This window comes from Cervus elaphus, chromosome 1 (assembly GCF_910594005.1).
Source record: "Cervus elaphus chromosome 1, mCerEla1.1, whole genome shotgun sequence".
NCBI classification, from domain to species: Eukaryota; Metazoa; Chordata; class Mammalia; order Artiodactyla; family Cervidae; genus Cervus; species Cervus elaphus.
Window position 1 is genome coordinate 35,552,823 of NC_057815.1, and position 21,825 is coordinate 35,574,647.

Sequence of the window (21,825 nt, forward strand, 5' to 3'; positions counted from 1 at the left end):
TTTTCCTTAAATTACATTAAAAACTTTATGCAGCTCATAAAACATACTGATTTGCCTGTCTAATTTTTCTTAGTTATGTACTGTGTATGTTCCTCAATAAAAGATAATGCATAGGGTATCAAATAGATTAGGGAGCATAAAACAAAATGCACTTTATACCATGTGACTTTATAAAGTGTGAAGTATTATATACATTTCTCTCCTTACAGTGACTTGCAAATAACAAATAATAACTTGCAAGTAACAAATGTGATGCCATAAAAAAATGCTTTATTTTCATTAAAGTAGGATGAAGCCAGGACACTATGACTTCATAACTATATGGTTTTGACTCTGCACTGAAGCCCAGGATGTCCAAAAATTAGGCTAATCCAAAAAACAATAAAGGCCAAAAACTTTCTTTGACCAATGGCCTCTTTGATCAGTTAAGCTAGATATTGTTTCTCTGATGGAATACACCAGCAGTCATCAGAGCAGATTAGTGAAATGGACATTCTATAATCAAATAAGAACGCATGCATTATAAGGAAAACGCAGACAGAAGGCCTGGACTGTCGACAAGAAAAAACAGGCTGCAGATTGCCAGAAGCAAAGGGCCTCTGAAGAAGGACATACTTTCAGGTGTACACACAGCTCCTATTTGAAGAGAGACCTTGTTGGTGGCTCACTGGTCAGAAATATATAGGTCTTGCTTTGTATAAATGAAGAAACTGACATTTGAAGCATCAGTCTGTCTCATATAAGTCTGATTGGTTTGGATTCCTTTGCCAGTTAAGCTCTCACAGTAATTCCCACCATGTACCTGCTGGTCTGCAGGCCAAGCCCATCATAAACACCCTGCACGCACTTTAACTTTGCATAGCCTGTGTCAAGCTCCACAGGTTGCACCCAGAATCTTCCTTTCGTCTTCTCGCCACCTTCCTTTCTTTATTCCCTTCACCACATTTTTCTAACCCTTCAGGTTTCTCCTAATCCAATGCTTTTTCCCTCCATCTCCTGGGGGCCCAAAGCCACTCAAAACAGTTTCCATCGCATCCTCTGTGACAGGGTCCCACACTCTGTTTAGAAGTCTAGAAAGTAAAAAACGGATATTAATTCACACTTAGAAGTGAATAATTGATGTTCCTCCTTCTCTGGGTGTTCAAGAGTATATTCTGGTTCAGCAAACACACTCCTGATTTGTGGCATCCCCAGAGAAATGCTTGAATAGGAGCCTCTTTTACTCATACCCTTCATCCCACTCCTGGGAGAGCATCCTCAGAGGAACAGACGTTGATGGAAGGAGCACTGGTGGTCCCTAGCTGCTGGACCGCACTCTCCCAGGTCACCAGCCTCCCACACTCCTTCCCACAGTCTAATCTTTACTTTGCTCAATATTCACCCTGAGCTACCGTGGAAGGGGGTAACTTCTACAATGGGAGAGGGAGCTGCCCTTCTGAAGTCTGATGAAACTGGAGAACTTAGTCCTGATTGCCAGTATCTTTGGCAGAGCCATCTGTCATCCAGCCTCACTCATACCTGGACAACAAGCCCCATGTCAGAAGGAGATCTGGCCGTCCCTGGAGGTGCGGGAGTCTTCACAAGGAAGGGTCTTAAAGTCACTTTTCTAGATTGACTGTATAAAATTGATAATCACTACAATCATCTGCCGCTTCTATGTGTTACTAAGTAGCACACAACACAGTAATTATAAATGTATGTGTAAATCATAAGTATATGTTCCTGTAACTTTAATTTTTATTTGATTATAACACTAAATATTAGGCATGCTTATTTCTCTTGGTTTGCTGCTTTCTGCTCACCTGTCATGTTCTTCTTCTCACAACCTGGCTCTCAGATAAGTAGAGCTCAGTGACCAGTGGTGTCTACATCCTTCTTAGAGCACCCAAGTCCTTTCATAGTGTTGGGGAAATTTAATTAATAAAAAAGGAGACACACACCAGCCCATATGCTGTTTAGTACCCTTTCCAGTTCTCCAGTCTAAAAGGTCAAGGGGAGTGGGGAATGGTAGTAATAATTCCAAACAGGAAATAATTTTTAAGAATTCTCTTTAGCTTGCCAGTGTATTGCTATACTGTATGTATTTTAATTTAATTCTGTCTTATTTCTCCGGGAATTTACAATACTTGTTAAAAAGTGAGACCAAGATATAAACTTATGTCAGGGAAGTTAATTCTATTTCCTTATTCCATTTCCCATTCAAGTACTCTCTGTTTCCTAGAGCATGCCAGAGACTTAACTGTGCCTTTTTGTAATAACGTACGATGTCCAAAAAAAAAAAAAATACACCTTCTCCTTTCCCTCTCCTTATTAAACCTGCTCTTCTCAGACTCACAGCTTTCCTGGGGAAGTGAGAGAAAATTTAAAAGCTCAGGTTCAAAACACCATCCCTTTTAGGTCCCTTAAGATGTGAAATAAGCAGAAGATTAGTGGGAGAGGGATTGACATATACACCTTACTATGCATAAAATAAATAACTAGTAGGAACTTTCTGTAGAGCACAGGAAACTGCTCCATACTCTGTAACGACCTGTTGGGAAAATCATCTAAAAAAGAGTGCATATATGTATGTGTATAACTGATTCACTCTGCTGTACGCCTGAATCTAACACAACAATGTAAGTAATTTATACGCCAATAGCAAGTTTAAAATAAACAAAGTAAGCAAGCAGAGATGGTGATATCAAGTTCAAGCTAGGAAATCTCCCTAGAGGATAATGTCCGCAAAAAATGGAAAGCAAAATTTGCCCATGCGAAAACTAAAATACAGGCAATTGCCTATAAATCACTAAATACAGGTATTATAGTATGTAGTTGAAAGTGTTTGCATTTCTCTTATAATATTATACAAACCCCAAAGAATGAGAGAAGAAAACCATAGCTTTATCTCATTTATTTAATAACGGCTTGTAAATGAGCATTATGACCCGCTACAGCTCAGTTACTATTTAATGCAATATGATGGCACGATAGTGGACGGGGGCAGATTTCAGTACTAGAGTACGGCACAGAGAATTCCACAAAGGGAGAATTACTAACCTCAATAGTAAAATAAATATTTGCATGTATGTGTGTGTGTGTGTGTCTCTGTGTGTATGTATATATGTGTGTCTGTGTGTGTATATGTGTGTGTATGTGTGTCTGTGTGTGTATATGTGTGTGTGTCTGTGTATGTATGTGTCTATGTGTGTCTCTGTGTGTATGTCTGTGTGTGTCTCTGTGTATGCATGTGTGTGTGTATATATATGTGTGTGTGTGTGTGTAAGTATATGTGTGTATGTATATGTGTGTGTGTATATATGTGTGTGTGTCTGTGTGTGTCTGTGTGTCTGTGTGTCTGTGTGTGTGTATGGGTATGTGTGTATGTGTCTGTGTGTGTATGTCTGTGTGTATATACATATATGTGTATGTATATATGTGTGTGTGTCTGTGTGTGTGTTTGTATGTATGTGTGTGTCTGTGTGTGTGTGTGTCTGTGTGTCTGTGTATGTCTGTGTGTCTGTGTCTGTGTGTCTGTGTGTGTGTATGTGTGGGTCTGTGTCTGTGTGTATATACATGTGTGTATGTGTGTATATATCTGTGTGTGTCTGTGTGTGTGTATGTGTCTGTGTGTATATACATGTGTGTATGTGTGTATATATATGTGTGTGTCTGTGTGTCTGTGTCTGTGTCTGTGTGTGTGTCTGTGTATGTATATATGTGTGTGTGTGTGTCTGTGTGTGTGTATGTGTGTGTGTGTATATATATGTGTGTGTATGTATATATGTGTGTGTGTGTGTATATATATGTGTGTGTCTGTGTGTCTGTGTGTGTCTGTGTGTGTATATACATATGTGTGTGTGTATATATGTGTGTGTATGTGTGTGTGTATGTGTGTGTGTATATGTGTGTGTGTCTGTGTGTGTGTGTCTGTGTGTGTATATACATATGTGTGTGTGTATATATATGTGTGTGTGTCTGTCTGTCTGTCTGTCTGTGTGTGTGTGTGTCTGTGTGTGTGTGTGTCTGTGTGTGTGTCTGTGTGTGTCTGTGTCTGTGTGTGTGTGTCTGTGTCTGTGTGTGTGTATAAGGGTATTAGTATCTCTGTGATCCATTTTCACTATGTAAATCTAAATAATACATTCATAAAAATAAAACATCAGTTATATTTAAAGAATTGAAATAACAATTGGTGTCCAAGGCTTAAGTCACATTACATTACAGTCATTCTACAAAAAATAAATACTAAAATTTTTAAAAAATTTTTATTTACTCATGCATTTTATTTTGGCTCCATTGAGCCTTCCTAGCTGCATGTGGGCTTTCCCTAGGTGCAGCAAGTGGGGCTACTCTAGTTGCGTTGCACGGGCTTCCCATTGCAATGGCTTCTCTAGCTGCGGAGCCTGGCTCTAGGCATGCGGGCGCAGTAGTTGAGGCACCCTGGCTTAGCTGCCCAGCAGCATGTGGGATCTTCGTTCCCTGGCCAGGGATGAAACACATGTCCCAGACACAGAATTCTTAACCATTGGACCACCAGGGAAGGCCCTATACTCATTCTTTACATTCTGTCATTAAGTTCTTTATCGGGTAGCCCTTCTGTTGAAAACAATATCACACTGTTCATCTTATATACCATACTCGATAAATGCTGACTCTTGAGGGGTTAAGTGCAAAATTGTACCCTCTGGCTAAAGAGGCTTTTCTAACTAGACTCATCAAGGAAAAGACTCCTGGTTGTTTCAATTCTATGTCTTCAGAAGCTGGCTTAGTGTCCAGCAGGTTGTAGGTGTTCCGTTAGTCTTTGTTAAATTGAGCAAAAATGATACCACAAAGATGAATAACAACTTAGATCCCAACACCGTGGATGACAGTTCTGATATATGAGAAAAATCCTCACTAGGTTTAGTGTTTGACTTAGTCATACTCTTTGCAAACTCAGTCAGTACTAGATATTAAGTTTTACTGGTAATATATTTAAGATGATTGATTTTGTATTTTTAAATGTCTTTAACAAGGAAAATTACTGAACCTTTGAAGTAGCACAGAAAATGTTTTATGAATTCATTTAGGATCTATGTAGACTGTAAATATTACTAAGAATTCTTAGAAATAAAAGTTACTCAGTATTTGGTATTATATCTGGTGTGACTAAAACAAGTATGATAAATAGATTAAGAATTAGAATCCCTAAAGATCACATTAAATAAATAATAAGAAAATCTTTTATACTTATTTGTAAATGATGAGACCATGACTTATTTGATATTAAAGTGTCCTTTATTCATAATTTCTGATAAATAAGATATGTGGGTTTGCAATATGCAATTGTCAGTATATTACAAGCCAAAAGGAAAATAGGTAAAAAATGTCCAAGTTCTGAAAGGAAAAAATGTGGATAGAACAAATAGTATCTAAGAATTAGCTCTTCACATCAGGAAAATCAATAGCCTTCTTTCTTAACCAAATATCTTAGGTGGAAAAATTCAAAAAATTAAACATGAATGAGTGATTACTTATTTCTTAGCCTTGATAATATTTCTTAACCTTGATAATATATTCATGGGCTTTTATCATGGTAATCTTAATGCTTTTGTATGTCTTAAATGTTGCATAGTAAAAATGTTTTAAGTAAAAGATGAACTTTTCAAGAAGAATCTGATGGTATCTTCCTAAATGATAAACTATCAAATGCTCATTCCCCATGGAAGTCTCTTAAAGTAAAAACTTTGAATCTGTTGTATGGAGAGAGTTTGACTTACTACAAATCATTAAATAACCTTTGTATAATAGTTTTCCTGGTCATTTTCATATGGACCAAGCATTCACACTGATCCCAGTAACTACCTGTTTCCTCCATATTTTTGGAACTTGATATTACCCACAAGGTTTGGTAACAGTGTTCCTCAGTAAGAATGACAAAAGAACTTTGCATTAATAAAGAGAATTTATAGCCATAGTCAAATTTAGAGGGAATAAACTCCTTCTTTTTCTTATACTGAAAGTCTTTCCATATCCATGTGTCAAATGTGTGTAATTTAATAAAATCTCCTACTTTGGGGGAAAAATATAATGCTTTGCAGTGTCATTTGCATACAAAAGCCTGCCAAAACTTTTCAGTTAAAATATTCAGCTTAAAACTTTAAAAAGAAATGTATTCTATTCCCATTAATCTGGTGTTACAGGACTTCAAGACAGTCAAGGAACAATTAAGAGTTTCTAAGATCAGTGGCTCAGAGATCTGAAATACTGTAATACATGAAGACTTAGAGAAGCTATGGATGGTGAACCTCAAAAAGAAAAGGTTTACAGTAGGAGTGGAAGGAAGTGTGATAATTTCTTCAGGCTTAGCTCTGGGCCTAGTCAAAGCAGGTCATCATTATACACTCACTGAATGAATGAATGAACCAATGAATGTACTGGACAGACGCATAATGAAGGAGCAGCAATGTGGAAGTGGGAGAACAGGTAATCCACGTTACTCACCAAGCAGTTGATGGCAGAAAGCAGGACTATGTGTCTTTGTATTCCTGGTGCTTGATACCAGGCCAAGCATGTAGATGGTGTTCAACTAACACAACACATTGGATTTTGGCTCAGCCAGCAATCATTATATTTAAAGCAGTGGAACAGGCTGCCTGACATGCAGTGAGCTCCCATTTCCTCAAGGCTCATCTACAAGCCTACAGCTCAACCCAAGGGTAGAGGGAGCCTTGGCCAGACGACCACCAGCAGGGATGTTTGAAAAACACTCCAAGTCTGTCTCAGTCCCTCAGAGATCCCTTTAAACATCCAAACCTCAGGACCCTGTATTACATTTTGAGGCAAGAGAACCTGTTAAAGTCCACAACATTTTATTTTTCAGTCTTTTACTAAAAACTCCAACGGGATGATCAGGACCTCAGGGCAGACACTTAGCAGGCACCCATGAGGGTAGCTCAGTGGGTAAAGAATCCACCTACAATGCAGGAGACCCTGGTTCGATTCCTGGGTCAGTAAGTTCCCCTGGAGAAGGGATTGGCTACCCACTCCAGTATTCTTGGGCTTCCCTGGTGGCTCGGATGGTGAAGAATCCACCTGCAGTGTGGGACACGTGAGTTTGATCCCTGGGTTGGGAAGATCCCCTGGAGGAGCGCATGGCAACCCACTCCAATATTCTCGTCTGGAGAATCCCCATGGACGGAGGAGCCTGGAGGGCTACAGTCCATGGGGTCACACACAGTTGGACACGACAGAATGACTAAGCACAGCACATGCCCCCAGCAAGAAAGAAGAGTTCCCAGTCCGAGGCACACAAGCTGTCATTAGCCTAATCAGCAGCTCCTCCTCCCCTCCAGGCAGCCTCTTCTCGGGGTTCCCGTCACCCCAGTGTTTACAGACCACTCTCCAGGCAGTATCTGCACTGCCCCAGCCTCCCCACACGCGCCAACAGCACAGGAGACAGCGCACACACGGTCCACACACAACAGCTGCACTATCTGAGCACGCTCTGACAAGTGTGTCTACACGTCTCACAGCCAGTATTTCCCAGTTTTAGTCACAACTCATCAGCGGATCATTAAATTATCTCAGTGACTCCCAACCAACATAGATTTTTTTCTAAATAATATGAGATGGAAAAGATGGAACAGGAAATTTCAGAACATCTGACACGCATAGGTGTACATTGTTCCATGAAAATTTATTCTATAAACATATAAATACTGTTATAGTATGTGAACGTGTAAGATGAATTTCTTAGTTGTGGGTTGAAGTATAAAAAGTTTGAAAGTGTCTGCTATAAAAGATCAGGAAGATAACTATGATAGTTAAGAGTAAGGGCTTTATGAAACTTTGATTCCTAATCCTGCCATGTACCTGCTTAGTAATCTTGATCATGTTGCTCATCCCTCTGAACCCTGTTTCCTCATCTAGGATCTGGGGAGGTTCTTCCATTTAGTGCCTGACATGCAACAAACACTCAATGAAGGACAAACTCTAAAAAGTCTACAAGGAATATCCAAGGCTATGGGGTCTCAGAGCCAAGCTCACTGCTCCAGACCACAGGCCTCACGTGGCCCCACAAGGAGAATTTACGGGCACAAGTTAGAAAGAATGCTCCCTCACCCCTACCGGTGTGGCATCCGGCTCTTACATATCTGTGCTAGGGTTTTGCAATTATAGAAACAGTGGAAACCAAACCCCTTAATGTTAGGCTACAAACTAGGGTGGGAGGGGGGTGGGGGGCTTGTTTCTCAAATCAGGGCTCCAGCATAAGGAAATCCAGTTTTCCAAAGTTGCGAGCTAGCCACAGCACTGGAACATCCATCACTTCAGCTAGGGGCCAACACAAAAGCCCCCAGAATTGCTGCTCTGGTTTGGGCAGAGGCTTCTGGAAGAAGGGACAGAGAGGTCTTTGCTATCCCGAGAGTGTGTGGCCTCCACACCGCTCACCTCTCACCCAGCCCTGCCTGCCTTCTCCAAAGGGCAACCAATCACTGCATCAGTTTCCATGATGTCGCTAAAGGCACCCTATGGCTCCTGCCATCCCTGCCCATCTCCACATGAAAGGAGAAATTAGGAAGGTGACTAAGCCTGAAAAACTGAGACAGCACCCCAGAACACAGGAAAACACACACACAAAGCCCAGGAAAAAAACAGCAATGCAGATAAGGAATGAAGGAAAGTAATGGCAAAAAAAAGAAAGAAAAAAAAATAGTAACACCACAAAGGTCCAAGAGAAGATTTTTTTTAAGCAAACCAAAAGAAAATAAGTGTAAAAGAAAAAGGAGGACAAATGAGAAAGGAAGTCATGGAAGAAGCTAGGAGGACAAGAGACTGTCCCTAATTCGACGCTGATTGACTCACTGCTTCCTGAGAAGGGCTGGGCCCACACACAACAGGACATGGAGAAAGGAAACAGGGGCTCTCCTCTCTCAACTCCCAGTGGCCTCCCCTCCTCACCAGGCTGGTCCTGAGGTCCATCAGGAAAACACAGGCTCAGTGCCTTTGGAAAGAGGCTCCAGAGCTGACAGATTCCAGGAGGACTGGAGACAAATCTACCGCCAGGAGCCACCTCAAGGGTCCCCAGCCCTGATCTCCTATCCCAGAGACATGGCTCCACTTGTCAGGCAACTTATCCATCACACTCTTGGTGTCTTGTCACTCTTAGAGAGCTCCTTTCTCCACTTCTGCATGCTCCACCCTACAACCAACACATCCCAGAGCATCTGGATATTTTTTCTGCTCAAACCCACTGTTCTCACTTCAGAGAACAAAGAATAGGGGCCTATAATCATTGCCTGTCCTGGCAACATGTAAATGTCTTGGCTTACCTGGAAAGGGAACCCCACTCTGCCTTCCCTTGGGGGCTAGGAGAGGATCTGGCCTGGCACCCACTCCCTCTCTGGGCCACTCATATCTTCTCGAGCTTCCAAATCACACAGGAGAGGTACAGCAGGTGGTTGAAGAACATAACCCAGCACAATCTCAGGTCATCTGTGAGGGGATTAGGCTGGGACCGAGGGGGCAGCTGACCTCAAAGCCCTCCCACCTCTCACCCAAAGTGTGAAGGCCTGAACCCAAATCCATATCCTTTCAGCTAAAATGAGCAGAAGCCAAGCTTATCATCCTTTCTCAACACATGCTCCTGTGGCCAAAAGGCAGGGGTGGCTATAGAGGGGAAAAGAGGAGAGGAAAAAAAAAATTAAAAGGGAACTTCACAGTGAAAAACCACCAGACTCAGAAACTCTCCAGAGGGTGAGGCCCCAGAGGCACCCCCAGCTCTGTAGGGAGGAGCAAAGGGTCTTAATGTGCAGGCATACCATACTGAAACCCCAGTGTCGGGCACAGACAAGAGAGCGGGGGAAAAGGGGAGGGAAGCCGGCACGTGGCCAGGCGGGGCCAGAAGGAGATGAGGCGCAGAGCGAAGGCCTCTGCAGGCCTCCAGCCTGCAACCTGGGCCCAGAGTGACTCCTTGCCAGGCCATACCTACTGGCTGCCATGTTCACTCCCCAAAACCTGAGATTTTCCCTTAAAACAGAGACTGAGGAGATGGAAACCAGTCAGCCCAGTCAGTCTGGCTCAGGTGGACATGAAGGGCAGCCTAGGTCACTCAAGGATCCCAGAGCTCCCTTTGAGGCAGAAACACAGAGCATCTTTGAGGATTCCTGCTCTCTCTGTGGGAAGGTGGGCAAAATGCTCAAAATACAGTAAAAGCAAGGGTCAGGACCCAAAGGGGTCTCACTCCCTGTTTCTGTGGACTCTCCCTGGGGTGCCTGTATGCAGGATTTCTGCAGAAGATAGTCCATTTTGTTAAGCCTTTGAATATTCAAATTGAAAGTATCGCGCAATCATTGATTGTCAAATCATGGGTTTCTAGAGGTTTTAAATACTTGGCATGAGGGGGAAAAAACTCAAACCTATACCCGAAGGTATAAAACATTAATTCTGTTTGTCTCCTGCTCCAGGAACCTGGATGCAGCTGGATGCTTTGTGAAACTTTAAAAATGTTGCATCTCTGCTTCTCCCCCTGCACAGGAGCCCTCCTCCACGCTGATTCCCTGCAGCTGCAGCATCCAGCCACCACCTCAGCTTCTGCTGACCACGATGTCGGGTAACTCGACTGCTTCTTCTGGGGTAGGGTCACGAGGGCGAGGGGCGTTTTGATCCGGGTGTATTTCCACGACTTTTCCTGCATGGAACAGAGAGGCACAAAGTCAGGGCGTGCAAGTAGGAGCCCGGGATCGGGCACGGGCCACGCTGTGGCCGCTCCCACTCGGCGCCTGGTCCCCAGGGCAGAGGCCCAGAGACCCAGTTGGCCGCCGCGGCGGTCCGCGTCCCGCGGTCCACCGCCGGCCCTCTCACTTGGCCACAGCTGTGACCCTGGGACTTCTCGGCGGCGCGGACTCTGCGCGCGCAGCAGCGGCGGCGGGGGGAGCTAGAGGCTCGCGAAGAGCCCGGGACGCGCGCCGGCCGCTCAGAGCCGGGCCGCGGCGGTTCCCGCGCGGACCCCGGGCCGCACTCGCTGCCCGTGGGGCCGCCGACCCGGCGAGGAAGTCTCCAGGAGACGGTGGATGGCGGCGAGGGTGCGGCGCCCAGGCCCTGCGGGCCAGCTGCGGGATCCCCTGGGTCTGGGCGACGAACTGCGCGACCTCCTTTCGCGGGGGGAGAGGTCTAGCTCCCGGGACCCGGCCCCGGGGGCTCCCACCAGTCCTGCGGCGGTCTCCGCTGTGGCCAGGCGAGGCGCTGGCGGCCCGACACGGTCGCGGGCGCCCGGGCCGATCGCGCGGCCCGCCCCCTCCCCGCGCGGCTCTCCCGCGCTCGCGCACTCCCGGGTCGAGGTCAGGGCCGGAGTCGCGCCCGCACTCCCGCGGCCACCTCAGCCCGCGAACGCTCGCCCGGCCCGACCTACTCACCGCGGCTCCGCGCCCTCCCCCACCACCACCCGCCACTCGGGGCCGCGGCTGCCCCGAGCTCCCGGCGCGCCGGACGCCCTGCCCGCCGACCCCTCGGGCGCCCGGCCTGTCCCGGGAGCCCGGCAGCCCGGGGCGGCCCCTTCTGGAGGGCGGCTTCCCAGCCGAGCGCGCGCGGTCCTGGGCCGCCCCGCACGCCTCCCCAGGGCTCGCGCCGCGCGGACTCGACTTGGAGTCTTCGGGCGCCGCCGGGAAATGCCAGCCCCAGAAAGGGAGGGGGTGGGGAGAGACGGGGAAAGGGGCGAGCAGGAGCGGGGCCTAAGGAGGGAGGCGGGAAAGAGGCGAAGGCGCAGAAAAGGGGCGAGGAGAGAGGAGGCAGGAGAAAAAGACGGGAGGGAGGGGGCAGTTCTCACGCCTGGACCCTTTACTGGGCTCAGCCTAGTGAGCCCCTCACCGATCCAAGGACCAGGGTCGGCCAAACCCCACCCGCCCGCTGCTTGCCCCAGGGCTGGCTTCCAGACCAGGGGCACACTGAGGTTAGAGGCTCCCCAGAAGCCACGACTGGTCCCGTGGAAAAGAGTGGGGTGGGCTAGGTCAGTACTGAAGCATCCAGCCCCTCCCCCGGTCTCTCTTCCAGACCAGAACCCTGGGTTTCCCTAACTGAGCCAAGGAGGAGCGCTTCCCTAGACTGGTCTCCACATTCCTGAGCAGAAAAACCTGTGCCCAGCCTGGGGTGGGTAGGCCCACAGATTTCCAGAGGTTCTGTTTCCACTGGGGCCCTGAAACCTGCCCGTGGTAATCTCTTCATCCGTTCAAGTTTGAGAAATTTGAGTTTCTTTCCCATCTGTCTTTTAGCATTCTGTTTGTGTTATCCAGACCTGGAGATCTGGCATTAGATGCCTAGTTTATAAAGACCCCTACACCCCTGCCTGACACTGCAGACCTTACACACTTGACCACTGACTCAGTTGCCTTTCCCCAGAAAAACCTAAGGTGTATCAAGGTGTCCGGGTGAAGATCACAGTGAAGGAGCTGCTGCAGCAGAGACGGGCACATCAGGCAGCCTCAGGGGGAACCGTAAGCATGAACCCTTCCCTTGTTCCCAGATCGTGTTCAGCTTCATTCTGCCCTGAGTCCAGAAAGTTGTAGGAGGCCTCCCTGGGCCCATCACCATCCCCAGAGCTGGCCTTCTTTAGCTGATCTTATAACATCTGTGCCCACCTTCATCCCAGTTCACCACAGAAAACAGACATGTTCTAGGGCTCAGGATTTGGGGGAGTCCAGCCCTCACTGATCATAGTCGAGCATGTTGGTCCAATGCAGCCAGTAGGTAAGTAGGTTCTTATTCTGTAGGAAGATAGTGTATGTCCTCACATAGGCAAAGGAAATCTCTCCCAGAAATGTCCTTTTAGGGAGCCCTTCATGGGGTGATTCTCCATAGAACCCCCCCCCCCCACACACACACACCCTCTGTCCTCATTCTTATGATCCCAAGCACTGAAATTACCCAGCTGAAAGGGGCTGTGTAGCCTCAGAGGAGACAGCTTGGCATATAGAACCACCTCCTTATATGTGATGAAGCCTTAAGCAGTTCGGGGTTATGAGATAGACCTAGGCAGTCATATGGGTACCTACCACTTTATGTGCATCCTAAAGCAGAAGACACTAGCAAGAATGCTCAGCAACAGAACCAAATAAACTAGGGTGGTTTCCCCCAAAAGAGGGCAATTCATCACTGAGAGCCCTTGATCACACAGTTGCCTTTGGGTTAGTTTGGGTGTAGATTCAGATACGAAGGATGGGCCCATATTGCCAGTGGTCCTGTCTTCAGCTTATTGGCATCTATCCCACAACAGTTTTTGTATTCAGTGCTGTTTGTGTGCAATGCCTGATTTCATAAAATGGGCCTTTGGGGGAAGATGCATAGCAGTGGTGAACACAGGTTCTAGAACCAGTGAACTGGGTTCAGACCCCAGTTCCTCCATGGTGTGAAGACTTGAGCAAGTTACTCAGTCTCTCGTGTCTCGGCTTCCTCATCTTTACGCTGGAGATAATGGGATTTTGTGAGGAGTAAATGGGTTATTGCACATAAACACTTAGAAGAACACTTTCCACTTAAAAAGTGCTCAATACATGTTAGCTATCATTATTATTATTTGTGAAAAGTAGCTAAAATAAAATTAGAATCAGAAGTTAAAAGCCAGATATTCACTAGTGTTCACTCACACCCTTTGCTCAGAGTTTAGGGTTCTAGTGGGAGTTTAGAGGTCGCTGTGATATGGCATGGGCAGCACAAATTTTATATTTGCTGGATGTCAAGTCGGTGGGCTTCCCAGGTAGCTCAGTGGTAAAAGAATCCACCTGCCAATGCAAGAGACACAGAAGATGTGAGTTCAATCCCTGGATCGAGAAGATCCCTGGAGGAGGAAATGGCAACCCACTCCAATATTCTTGCCTGGGTAATCCCATGGACAGAGGAGCCTACAGGCTATAGTCCATGGGGTTGCAAAGAGTCGGACACTTCTGAGCCAGTGAGCATGCATGCAAAGTCAGTGCCTCCACATGTAGAACTTCAGCTCATGCCATAAAACTTTCTTCCATTTGTAGAGGTCTTTCCAGTGGTTCTTTTAAAGCACTTTTGCACACTCACTATTTCTTTTAGTTCTTACAATAACCAGGAGAGGTGAGTGAATCAGGGATCTGTATGCCTCTATTATAGCTAAAGTTCAAAGCCTTACAGTTGCTAATGGTAGAGCAAAAAGTGGGACCAAGACCTTCTTATTCTTAAAAAAAAAAAAAAAATACCTTCCCACCTGTTGGCTCCCTAAATTCATCTTCCTGCAGATCCAACTGTACTGAGCAGGAGTCTGGTAGCCTTAACTACCAACTCCTTTATTTCAGAGATTATTTTAAAATTAATAAAACCAGGAACAAAGAAACTGGGATATACTACTGGTACAAAAAAAAAAAAAATCATCAGGATGTTCCTAACAAAATGTAATCTTTCATTAAGGGGCTTTGGTACCTTGTACAATTCTGCTCCAGCTACAATGTGGAGAAGCCTCACTTGCACATGGCTACTGTATTATTCTTGGCCACTTCTGGATTGGTTTGGCCACTGTTTCCCTGTTAGCTAGCTGCTGGAATGAAAGCAAGGCTGAAACATTTCATTTGTGTATCTGACTAGTATCTATTCCCTAGAGCAGTTTGATTTATCTAAATTTTTCTGAATTCCTCTCTGAAAAATAATCAAGCAGTACTTCTAAACCAGTGCTTTGCAGGAACATGCAGGGCAAAGCTGGCCCCAGCTTTGCTTTCTGGAAGATGATATCCACCCAGGTCCTCACAGGCATGGAGGAGTAACACAGAGATGATTTAACTATGAGAGTCAGATGTAAAATTCCTCACTGGGAACCAGCAAAAGGATCTGGGATTCTAGGAAGCCTAGGGGTATAGTCAGTAGACACGGATGGCAGGTAGCAGGGGATAGTGTATGTATGCCTGCTTCTGGTTTAACAGAGATCATCTCCAATTTGTTCAGTGGGTGAAGGAGACCTTTGGGAAGCATTAAGCCAAGGAAGGAGTTGATTTTTTATCAAATACGTAAAGCAGGAAGAAATTTATCATAATTTGTTATAAAGACAGAGTAGTATCCACAATTTGAAATTTTAAGAAGGCAATCCTGGATGGAAGTTATAGATTGAGACAAATGTTAAGGTATCCGGTAGTGCCAGGAGACACACATGCATGTCAGATTTATCAATTTCAAAAACTTACTTCAGCAGAATTAGTTTACAAACAGCCCTACACACATACACGCACATGCACACACATAACTCTTTCACCTACAGGATAAAGAGAAACTTGAATTAGTACTTACCAAAAAACATAATTTACCCTTTTCTACTATTAATTTTTTTAAACAGATGATGTATTTTTATAAATCATAGATTGTGGATTTTTGCGCTGTTTGAAATCTAGAGAGAGGAGACTTTCTTTGTATTCTTGGAGCAGAGTAGAAAGTGAACCCATGACTAGCGAGATAATATCACGTAGGATATTATAAACATACCTGCGGGAGATAACCTGGGGAGGTCTACAAAGGGACCATTCCGGGGGAGGAATGGGGTTAATGAGAGCTCTACAATGAAGCCGAGTTTTTAAAACCCACTCCTTCCAAGTGCTTGAGCTCAAGCTGCAGCCAAATATTTGCATAAAGAGCTGGTGAAGGATTCCAGCTTCCTGGTTCATGACATTACAGCATGGATCGTTTTCAAAATTAACACCACCTCCTGTTTCAGCAGCGACTGACTGTGCAGGCTCCCAGCGGTTCAGTATACAGCTGTGAGTGTACCCCAAGAGACAGGAGACGGGCGTGCAGAGTACCCCGAAAGACAGGAGACGGGCGTGCGCAGCTCTGCTTCCTAGCACAGACTCTCGGAGCAAGGCTGGTCCCTTTAAACTTTAAAGCCACCACCTGAAACCTAAAACAAAAAAGTCCTAAATTACTCAGTTAGTACCGTTATTAATTTAACCAGAGGACACAGGCTGCTTTACTTTGAATAGTTAAAAGGAACAGACTGGTAAACTTCAGGTATTTATTGTAGTGAAGAAAGCAACTTTAAAGAAAATAGCATAAAAAGTCCAGAGAAGTAAAATATTCCCCAACCCAACCATTAACTACAATGTAGATAAGCTCCAAGTTACTGACTATGACTTTAAGAAAATATTTTCTGTTATAACATATCATAGCTAGGAAGAACATGTGACTATTTTTAGCTATCCAGGATTAAGCCAACAGATAGTATAAGAAGATTTTGAGGAAAATGATTGACTGAGTTATAGCTAGTTGGGATTAAATAAATGTTAGTCCTTATTAATTTTAAATTAAATAGTTCAATAGACTACTGAGTTTTCTTGAACTGTTCATTTATGTAATATAAAAATTAATAAAAATTTAAGTGGGAGACATTAGAAAAAATCCCCAAGCAAAAATAAAAGTTGTATCTGAATAAGATATAACATCAGTTGTATTTCACAACAGCAAGTTTTTTTAGAAGAAAGGATCTGGCTTACCTTAAAGTAGAAGGCATCATAGTTCATGTCAAAATGTTTTAGCTTTCCCTTTAAAGAACTCTTATTTCACTTTGTTTTGTGGTCATCTTGCTTTGGCAGCAGTCCGGAGGCAACAGTGTCCACCTTTCAGACCCAGTCCCACCATCTTCTGCAGGTCAGTACAGCCAGCCTTACAATTCCCTCAAAAACACTTGCAAAAGTCCATCTCGAAAGGCTTTTAGTATTTGATTCAGGGGTTAAGATAGGCACCACCATTTAATTGGAATCCAACCAATCAGAAGGTGAAAAAAAGGCATGGTGACTCCAAATATAAGCCCAGCAAGGAAACAGGTGCAACATTTTGTCCTCATTTCTGAACTGTCTATTCTCTGCTATCTACTCTGTCCCAAGAGCTTGTTCCTCACATTAGTTCCAGGTCCTCATTTCCAAGTAACTAATCTTGATTAAAAGATCAGGATTGCTTTCTGAAACCTGTTATCTTTTAAGTGTACTATTAGGTGGAAAACAGAACATCCCGAGGTCCTAGAATAATGCCTTTGCTCTTGTTTCACTTAGTTTCTAGCCGGCAGGGGCTTCCCTCCCCTTCTTTTCTCTCTTCTCAGAAAGCAGTTCAAACAAGTGTGTTTTCTCAGCCCATTACAAATAATGCTAGTACATAAACACTCCTACCTAAGCTACTGGCAGCTCAGAGTGGAAGGAGGTCATCTATAAGGAAACCTGTGCTATGGGAACTCCCCACTGAATGTGCCACTTTAACTTAACCTTAAAGGAGCCTTGAGACTTCAAAACCTCCAGTGTTCTGTTGTTCCTCTAAGCCTATCTTCTTTGAGCATTTCAGGATAATAATCAGAATTGGGGCCTATTAATACTAAAATGGAAAAGGAGTCATGTTTTCAGAACTATTCTTGTTTGGTATTTAAGCACTTAGATTAATTCCTCGATCACCTGTAACGTAACATGTTCACTAAGGAAACATTTTTGTTTTGTGTAATATAAAACAGTACTAGTTTGTATTCTATATTCCTGGTTTCTCCCTTTAATGATTTGTGTTTCCGTCTATAATACTTCTCAAAATATAAGTTACTAGGTGTGAAAACTTTTAGAAAGCAATTAACCCTAGATCAAGAGGATTATTTGCCATGGCATCAGTTTTCTTAAAGCCTCAAGCGACTCTACAGTTTACTTTTGAGAGATGAGGTTCACGTGGACTGCAGATAGGGGCTGGGTGTTGGTGCTTATAGTCCAAGAAAGTGGACAGTGGGAGTTTGAGCTTGGCTGTGACAGTTGGACAGAAATTGGATCACCATTCTTTTCTTTTCACCTTCTGAATAAATCTCCAAGTTAATCAGATTCATTTCACTGGGCTTGAATTAACTAAGGCAACTTAAAAAATCCAAATTGCCTGCCTATTTACTTTTCTCAAACTTTCCCCCTTTTCCCCTAGATATAGTAAATACTCAGAATATAGACTAGAACTCCATTCAAATATGTAAGTGCAGTTTTTAAACCAAAACCTCTCCTGTTCATTTTTCTTCTAGGACTGTATTTTGAGCCCGAACCAATTCCTTCCACACCCAATTATTTCCAACCCCGAGAATTTTCCAGTTGTGTTTCTTGTGAAGAAAACCCAGGCTTTCTGGACCAGATATTTGATTCCTACCTTCAGCCAGAGACACACCCGGATCCTTCGCTCAGTTCCATGCAAAGTACTCCACACTATTTCCCAGACAGCTTCCAAGCTGCCCCTTTCTGCTTTAACCAGAGCCTGGTAATTTATCTCTGTTCTTCACAAAACCTGTTATTGCCTACTATGGGGCAGACAGTTTGTATCATCTCGTGAGAAATCATACAAACGCTATCAACAAGGAAATCATCCAGGAAGCAAGCAAAGACCGATGTAAAACCCAGTGGAGGTAGAAATAGCCACACATTGAAGGGCAAAAACCTCTGGGAACACGTGTAATCATGATTTCCCGAGTCAGCCATGCCCAAGTACCTTGGTGTATGGCCATAAAAAGAGGTTTCCCAGCAATATTCCTTTAATGTTTTTAAACTGTGAAATTCAGAATTCTCTTCGTTGGAAATCACTGATTTAAACAATGGCCCTTGGATTTTTGAGTTCTAGAAAATGGAATTAAGGCTGTGTCAACAAGGCAAATTGTCATCTGATAAGGGACTCTGTTTTATTTTGACACTTAATTGGCTCTCCTAACTGGTCATATTGGTCTGGTACAGGCACAAGAGCCCATTTTGGTCTGAGATGGTTGGTAAAAAATGAAGCCCTAATAGTTGAAAATATTTACATTGTCTGTTCATACCAGACCTTAAATTATTGAAAATGTGTTATCAGTTTAAATGGAGTGAGGCTTCCATTGGTAGTTACCAGCTGTTAAAAGATGTCTTTTAGATACTGTTAAAAACTTTAAAAATAGTTTTTTTTTAATGTAAATTTTTTCTCGCTTTTGGTTTGTCAAAAGTCCATGTAGGTATCTAAGTGAATTTTAAGGGGATAAGAAATCAACTCTACAGGATATACCCACAGGGCCCCCCCAAACATCCACTTCTCTTCCAGCTTCCAAGTTAGGCTTTCTCAGTAACAACCGTGGACCCGCTTAAGAGGGAACAGAAAGTACCTTTCTCCACAGAGGACAAGACTTTAGTGCCTGTAACAGTACTTTGGAGTCTGGGAGCCTCCCAGACACTGGCTCAGTGAGGATCCCAGCTCCATCTGTGTATGTTCACCTCGTTCACAGTCAAGGGTGTGGAGGAACATCCAGAGTGCCACCTGCCGCTTACATCGAGGCACACAGCAAGATTTGATATGCAGGTGACCAGGCACAATGGGATTCTGTGGTTTCAAGAACAAAGCATCCTGTAAAGTATGCTTTATAACAAAGAAAGCCAGTGAAGCAGGGCAATTTATTGTTGGGAAAGAAATAGGTAAACAGAGAATGTGGTGTCATGAAATCACACAGCCAGCAAATAAAATTAGTTCTGCAGATTTGGGTTGGGTTAGATGCTTTTGTTGTGCTTTTTTTTTTTTTTAACCCCTAATGTTCTTTTACTCTGAGTTAATAAATCCGCTCTATTCAGTTCTTTTAATCCTGTCTAATTTATCACGCTTTTGGGTCCTTGGTTTTCATCTCTCTAGACGCCAGAATCGCCTTCGGATTCCTCCACTCTGTCTGGCTCCTTAGACTACAATTACTGTCCTGCTCAGCTGCCTTCGTACGCCCCGGAGAGTCACACCGCTCTGCCTGCGCTGGACCCCAGGAACTGCGGCCACCCCTCGGGAGATTACACCTACGCGCACGCGCAGTATGACAGCTTCGCCCCGGCCTCCGTCTGCTGCTGCGCCTCCTGTGAGGCCGAACGCTTGGACGCCTTCCGAGCCTCAGACTGCTTTTCCTACCCCAGCACAGACTATGTGAACTTCGCTCCCTCCGCAGCAGCAGGCAGTGATTTCTTTAAGAGGGAAACAAACTGGGACATCTGCTACAGTTAATAGAAATGACGTCTATTTGGAACATGGCATGCGTACATCTTTTTTTTTTTTTTTTCTTTTTTACCACCTCTAGATGACAACTCAGAATATACAACCTGCTAACAAAATATCACAGGTGCAGTTTACATGTCACCGTTTTTGGTTTTCTGACACTAATTTCGGCATCGAGATGGAGTCCTCAGGCTCAGTCATAGTGCCACTCCTCCTTTGTATGCTTACGGTTGAAATTTTTGTAGGGAACATTCGGTTGTTTTACTTTTTTTGTGTAACGAACAAATGATAATTTTTTAACTAATAAATAATTTTGTACACTAAAAGTTGGCTTGTTTTTTAAATTTTCCACTAGTCATTCCCCAACTGATATGAATAATATCAAGTTACTCCGGAAATCAAAACCTACTCTTTATTATTTAATCCCACTTGTTCACAGATTGAAAATTATTTTAATGTGGTGAGGTGCCTTGGCTCCGATGGGCATGGAGGGTAGACACAGCTGTGATGGCTGAAGAGGGACATTCAACCTCCTCTGCTAGACGAGGGTATACATCGTGGGGTAACATCAGAGAAAGACGTGTATGCATCAGTAGTTTCTCATGTCTATCAGTGGTCAATAGAAGGTTAAGATGCCCCAAAAGCACATCTTACCTACAGCACAGTTAAACTGTAGATAATTCTTTTCATACCCAAGATCCTGTTTTGTAAACTTTGAGGGCAAATACTTAATCTTTCTCTTGAGAGCTGCCATGCAATTGATGTACCACAAAGGTTAGAATTCTTTGTTACTTTCTATTTCTGCATTTCTGCTTTAGGTCTTTAAATATGCATCACTTATTTACAGATTGATTTATAGGATCGACCATGTTATTTACAGCTGAACTTCTGTGGATTAATCTGTCTGAACAAGGCCAACTGTCTTTCAAGGTGAAGAGGAGCTACTAAAGCTATCTGTCCTAAACTATACTGTTGAATCCTGTTTGTTGAGGGCATGAAGGCACAGCAGTTCATCTCCACAGTGAGGTCTGGGGGCATTTTCCGTGTCCTGAGGTTCAGCACAATGGAAGCAATACTGGCACCATTGGTACTGCCCACAGCTATCATTTTCTGAGCCCTTCCTACGTGCCAGAAGCATCTATTGATCTTCTTACACGTCATCTCACTTAATCTTCACAATAACACTGACAGCAAAATGAGAAGTCTGAGGTTCAGAGAAGTTAAGTCACCTGCCCACTGTCACGCAGCCAATAAGTGGCTGCGCTTGGGTCTGAAAAACACCAAGTGTTGCTCCCTGCTCTCCACTGGTGAAAATTTGGAGTTGCCATTTGTGAAAGACTGTTCAGGAACCTGAGGAATCATTCTCCATTAAACCCCAACCTCCCTGTGGACACAAAACTGTGTTCCCAGATGCCTACAAATAGTCAGAGCTTTCCAGCTGGGTCAGACTGTCCACAGGAGAGGAAGGTGTGAAACACAAGAGCTGGGAGACGGAGGGGAAGAAGGTGACAAACCTCCACCTCAGTGGGTTTCTTTGGATCAGGAGACACATTTGCTTTCAAATTGACACCATCTGACTGTCCCCTCCCTGGGGACTCTGCTAAGGCTTGGGCAAATAGGTCAAGTTACAACCTGCCTCTGGGATAGATGTGCCAGGGGAACAGAACAATTACTGCTTTTCTGAGACACCAATAAAAATAAAATTTTAATAGTTTCAAACCAAACTGAAACTGGTCTATTGTCAACAAATGTCTGTGCACACAGCCCAAAGCCCCTGCACACCTTGTACCCACCCCCAGCAGCTGCCTCAAAGGGACAAAGAGCAAAGAACACACAGATGTCCAGTGGTTGGCACCAAAATCTCTTTCCTGGATGCCATTCTTT

General features: G+C 44.2%; 1 protein-coding gene and 1 long non-coding RNA gene across 4 annotated transcripts; one reads left to right on the plus strand and one right to left on the minus strand.

The window, feature by feature from the left end:
* Positions 1–10,527: 10,527 nt before the first annotated feature.
* LOC122691864 lies at positions 10,528–16,581 on the minus strand. The gene is made up of 3 exons (XR_006340516.1): positions 16,446–16,581; positions 15,442–15,853; positions 10,528–10,648 (listed from the first exon to the last, which is right to left on the minus strand). It is a non-coding gene; the product is annotated as an uncharacterized LOC122691864 (long non-coding RNA).
* On the plus strand, positions 10,528–20,267 carry COLCA2 (colorectal cancer associated 2). 3 transcript variants are annotated; one of them, XM_043898854.1, is made up of 5 exons: positions 10,528–10,570; positions 12,352–12,446; positions 16,545–16,599; positions 17,984–18,213; positions 19,597–20,267. In XM_043898854.1, the coding sequence occupies exons 1-5, from the start codon at positions 10,564–10,566 to the stop codon at positions 19,948–19,950; spliced, it is 741 nt and encodes a 246-aa protein (XP_043754789.1). In that variant the 5' UTR covers positions 10,528–10,563; the 3' UTR covers positions 19,951–20,267. The 3 variants fall into 3 exon arrangements, 1 of the variants encoding a protein (XP_043754789.1); XR_006340514.1 differs by lacking the exons at positions 10,528–10,570; positions 17,984–18,213; positions 19,597–20,267 and adding an exon at positions 10,896–11,962 and having other exon boundaries at positions 16,545–16,606; XR_006340515.1 differs by lacking the exons at positions 10,528–10,570; positions 17,984–18,213; positions 19,597–20,267 and adding an exon at positions 10,896–11,905 and having other exon boundaries at positions 16,545–16,606.
* The last annotated feature ends 1,558 nt before the right edge of the window (positions 20,268–21,825 follow it).

What these genes read in the sequence shown, in the direction of transcription:
- COLCA2 (XM_043898854.1), top strand. An exon ending in AGTCCCACCATCTTCTGCAG is followed by an intron (nt 16,600 to 17,983) that starts GTCAGTACAGCC and finishes TTTTTCTTCTAG; the next exon opens with GACTGTATTTTGAGCCCGAA. An exon ending in TCTGCTTTAACCAGAGCCTG is followed by an intron (nt 18,214 to 19,596) that starts GTAATTTATCTC and finishes TCATCTCTCTAG; the next exon opens with ACGCCAGAATCGCCTTCGGA.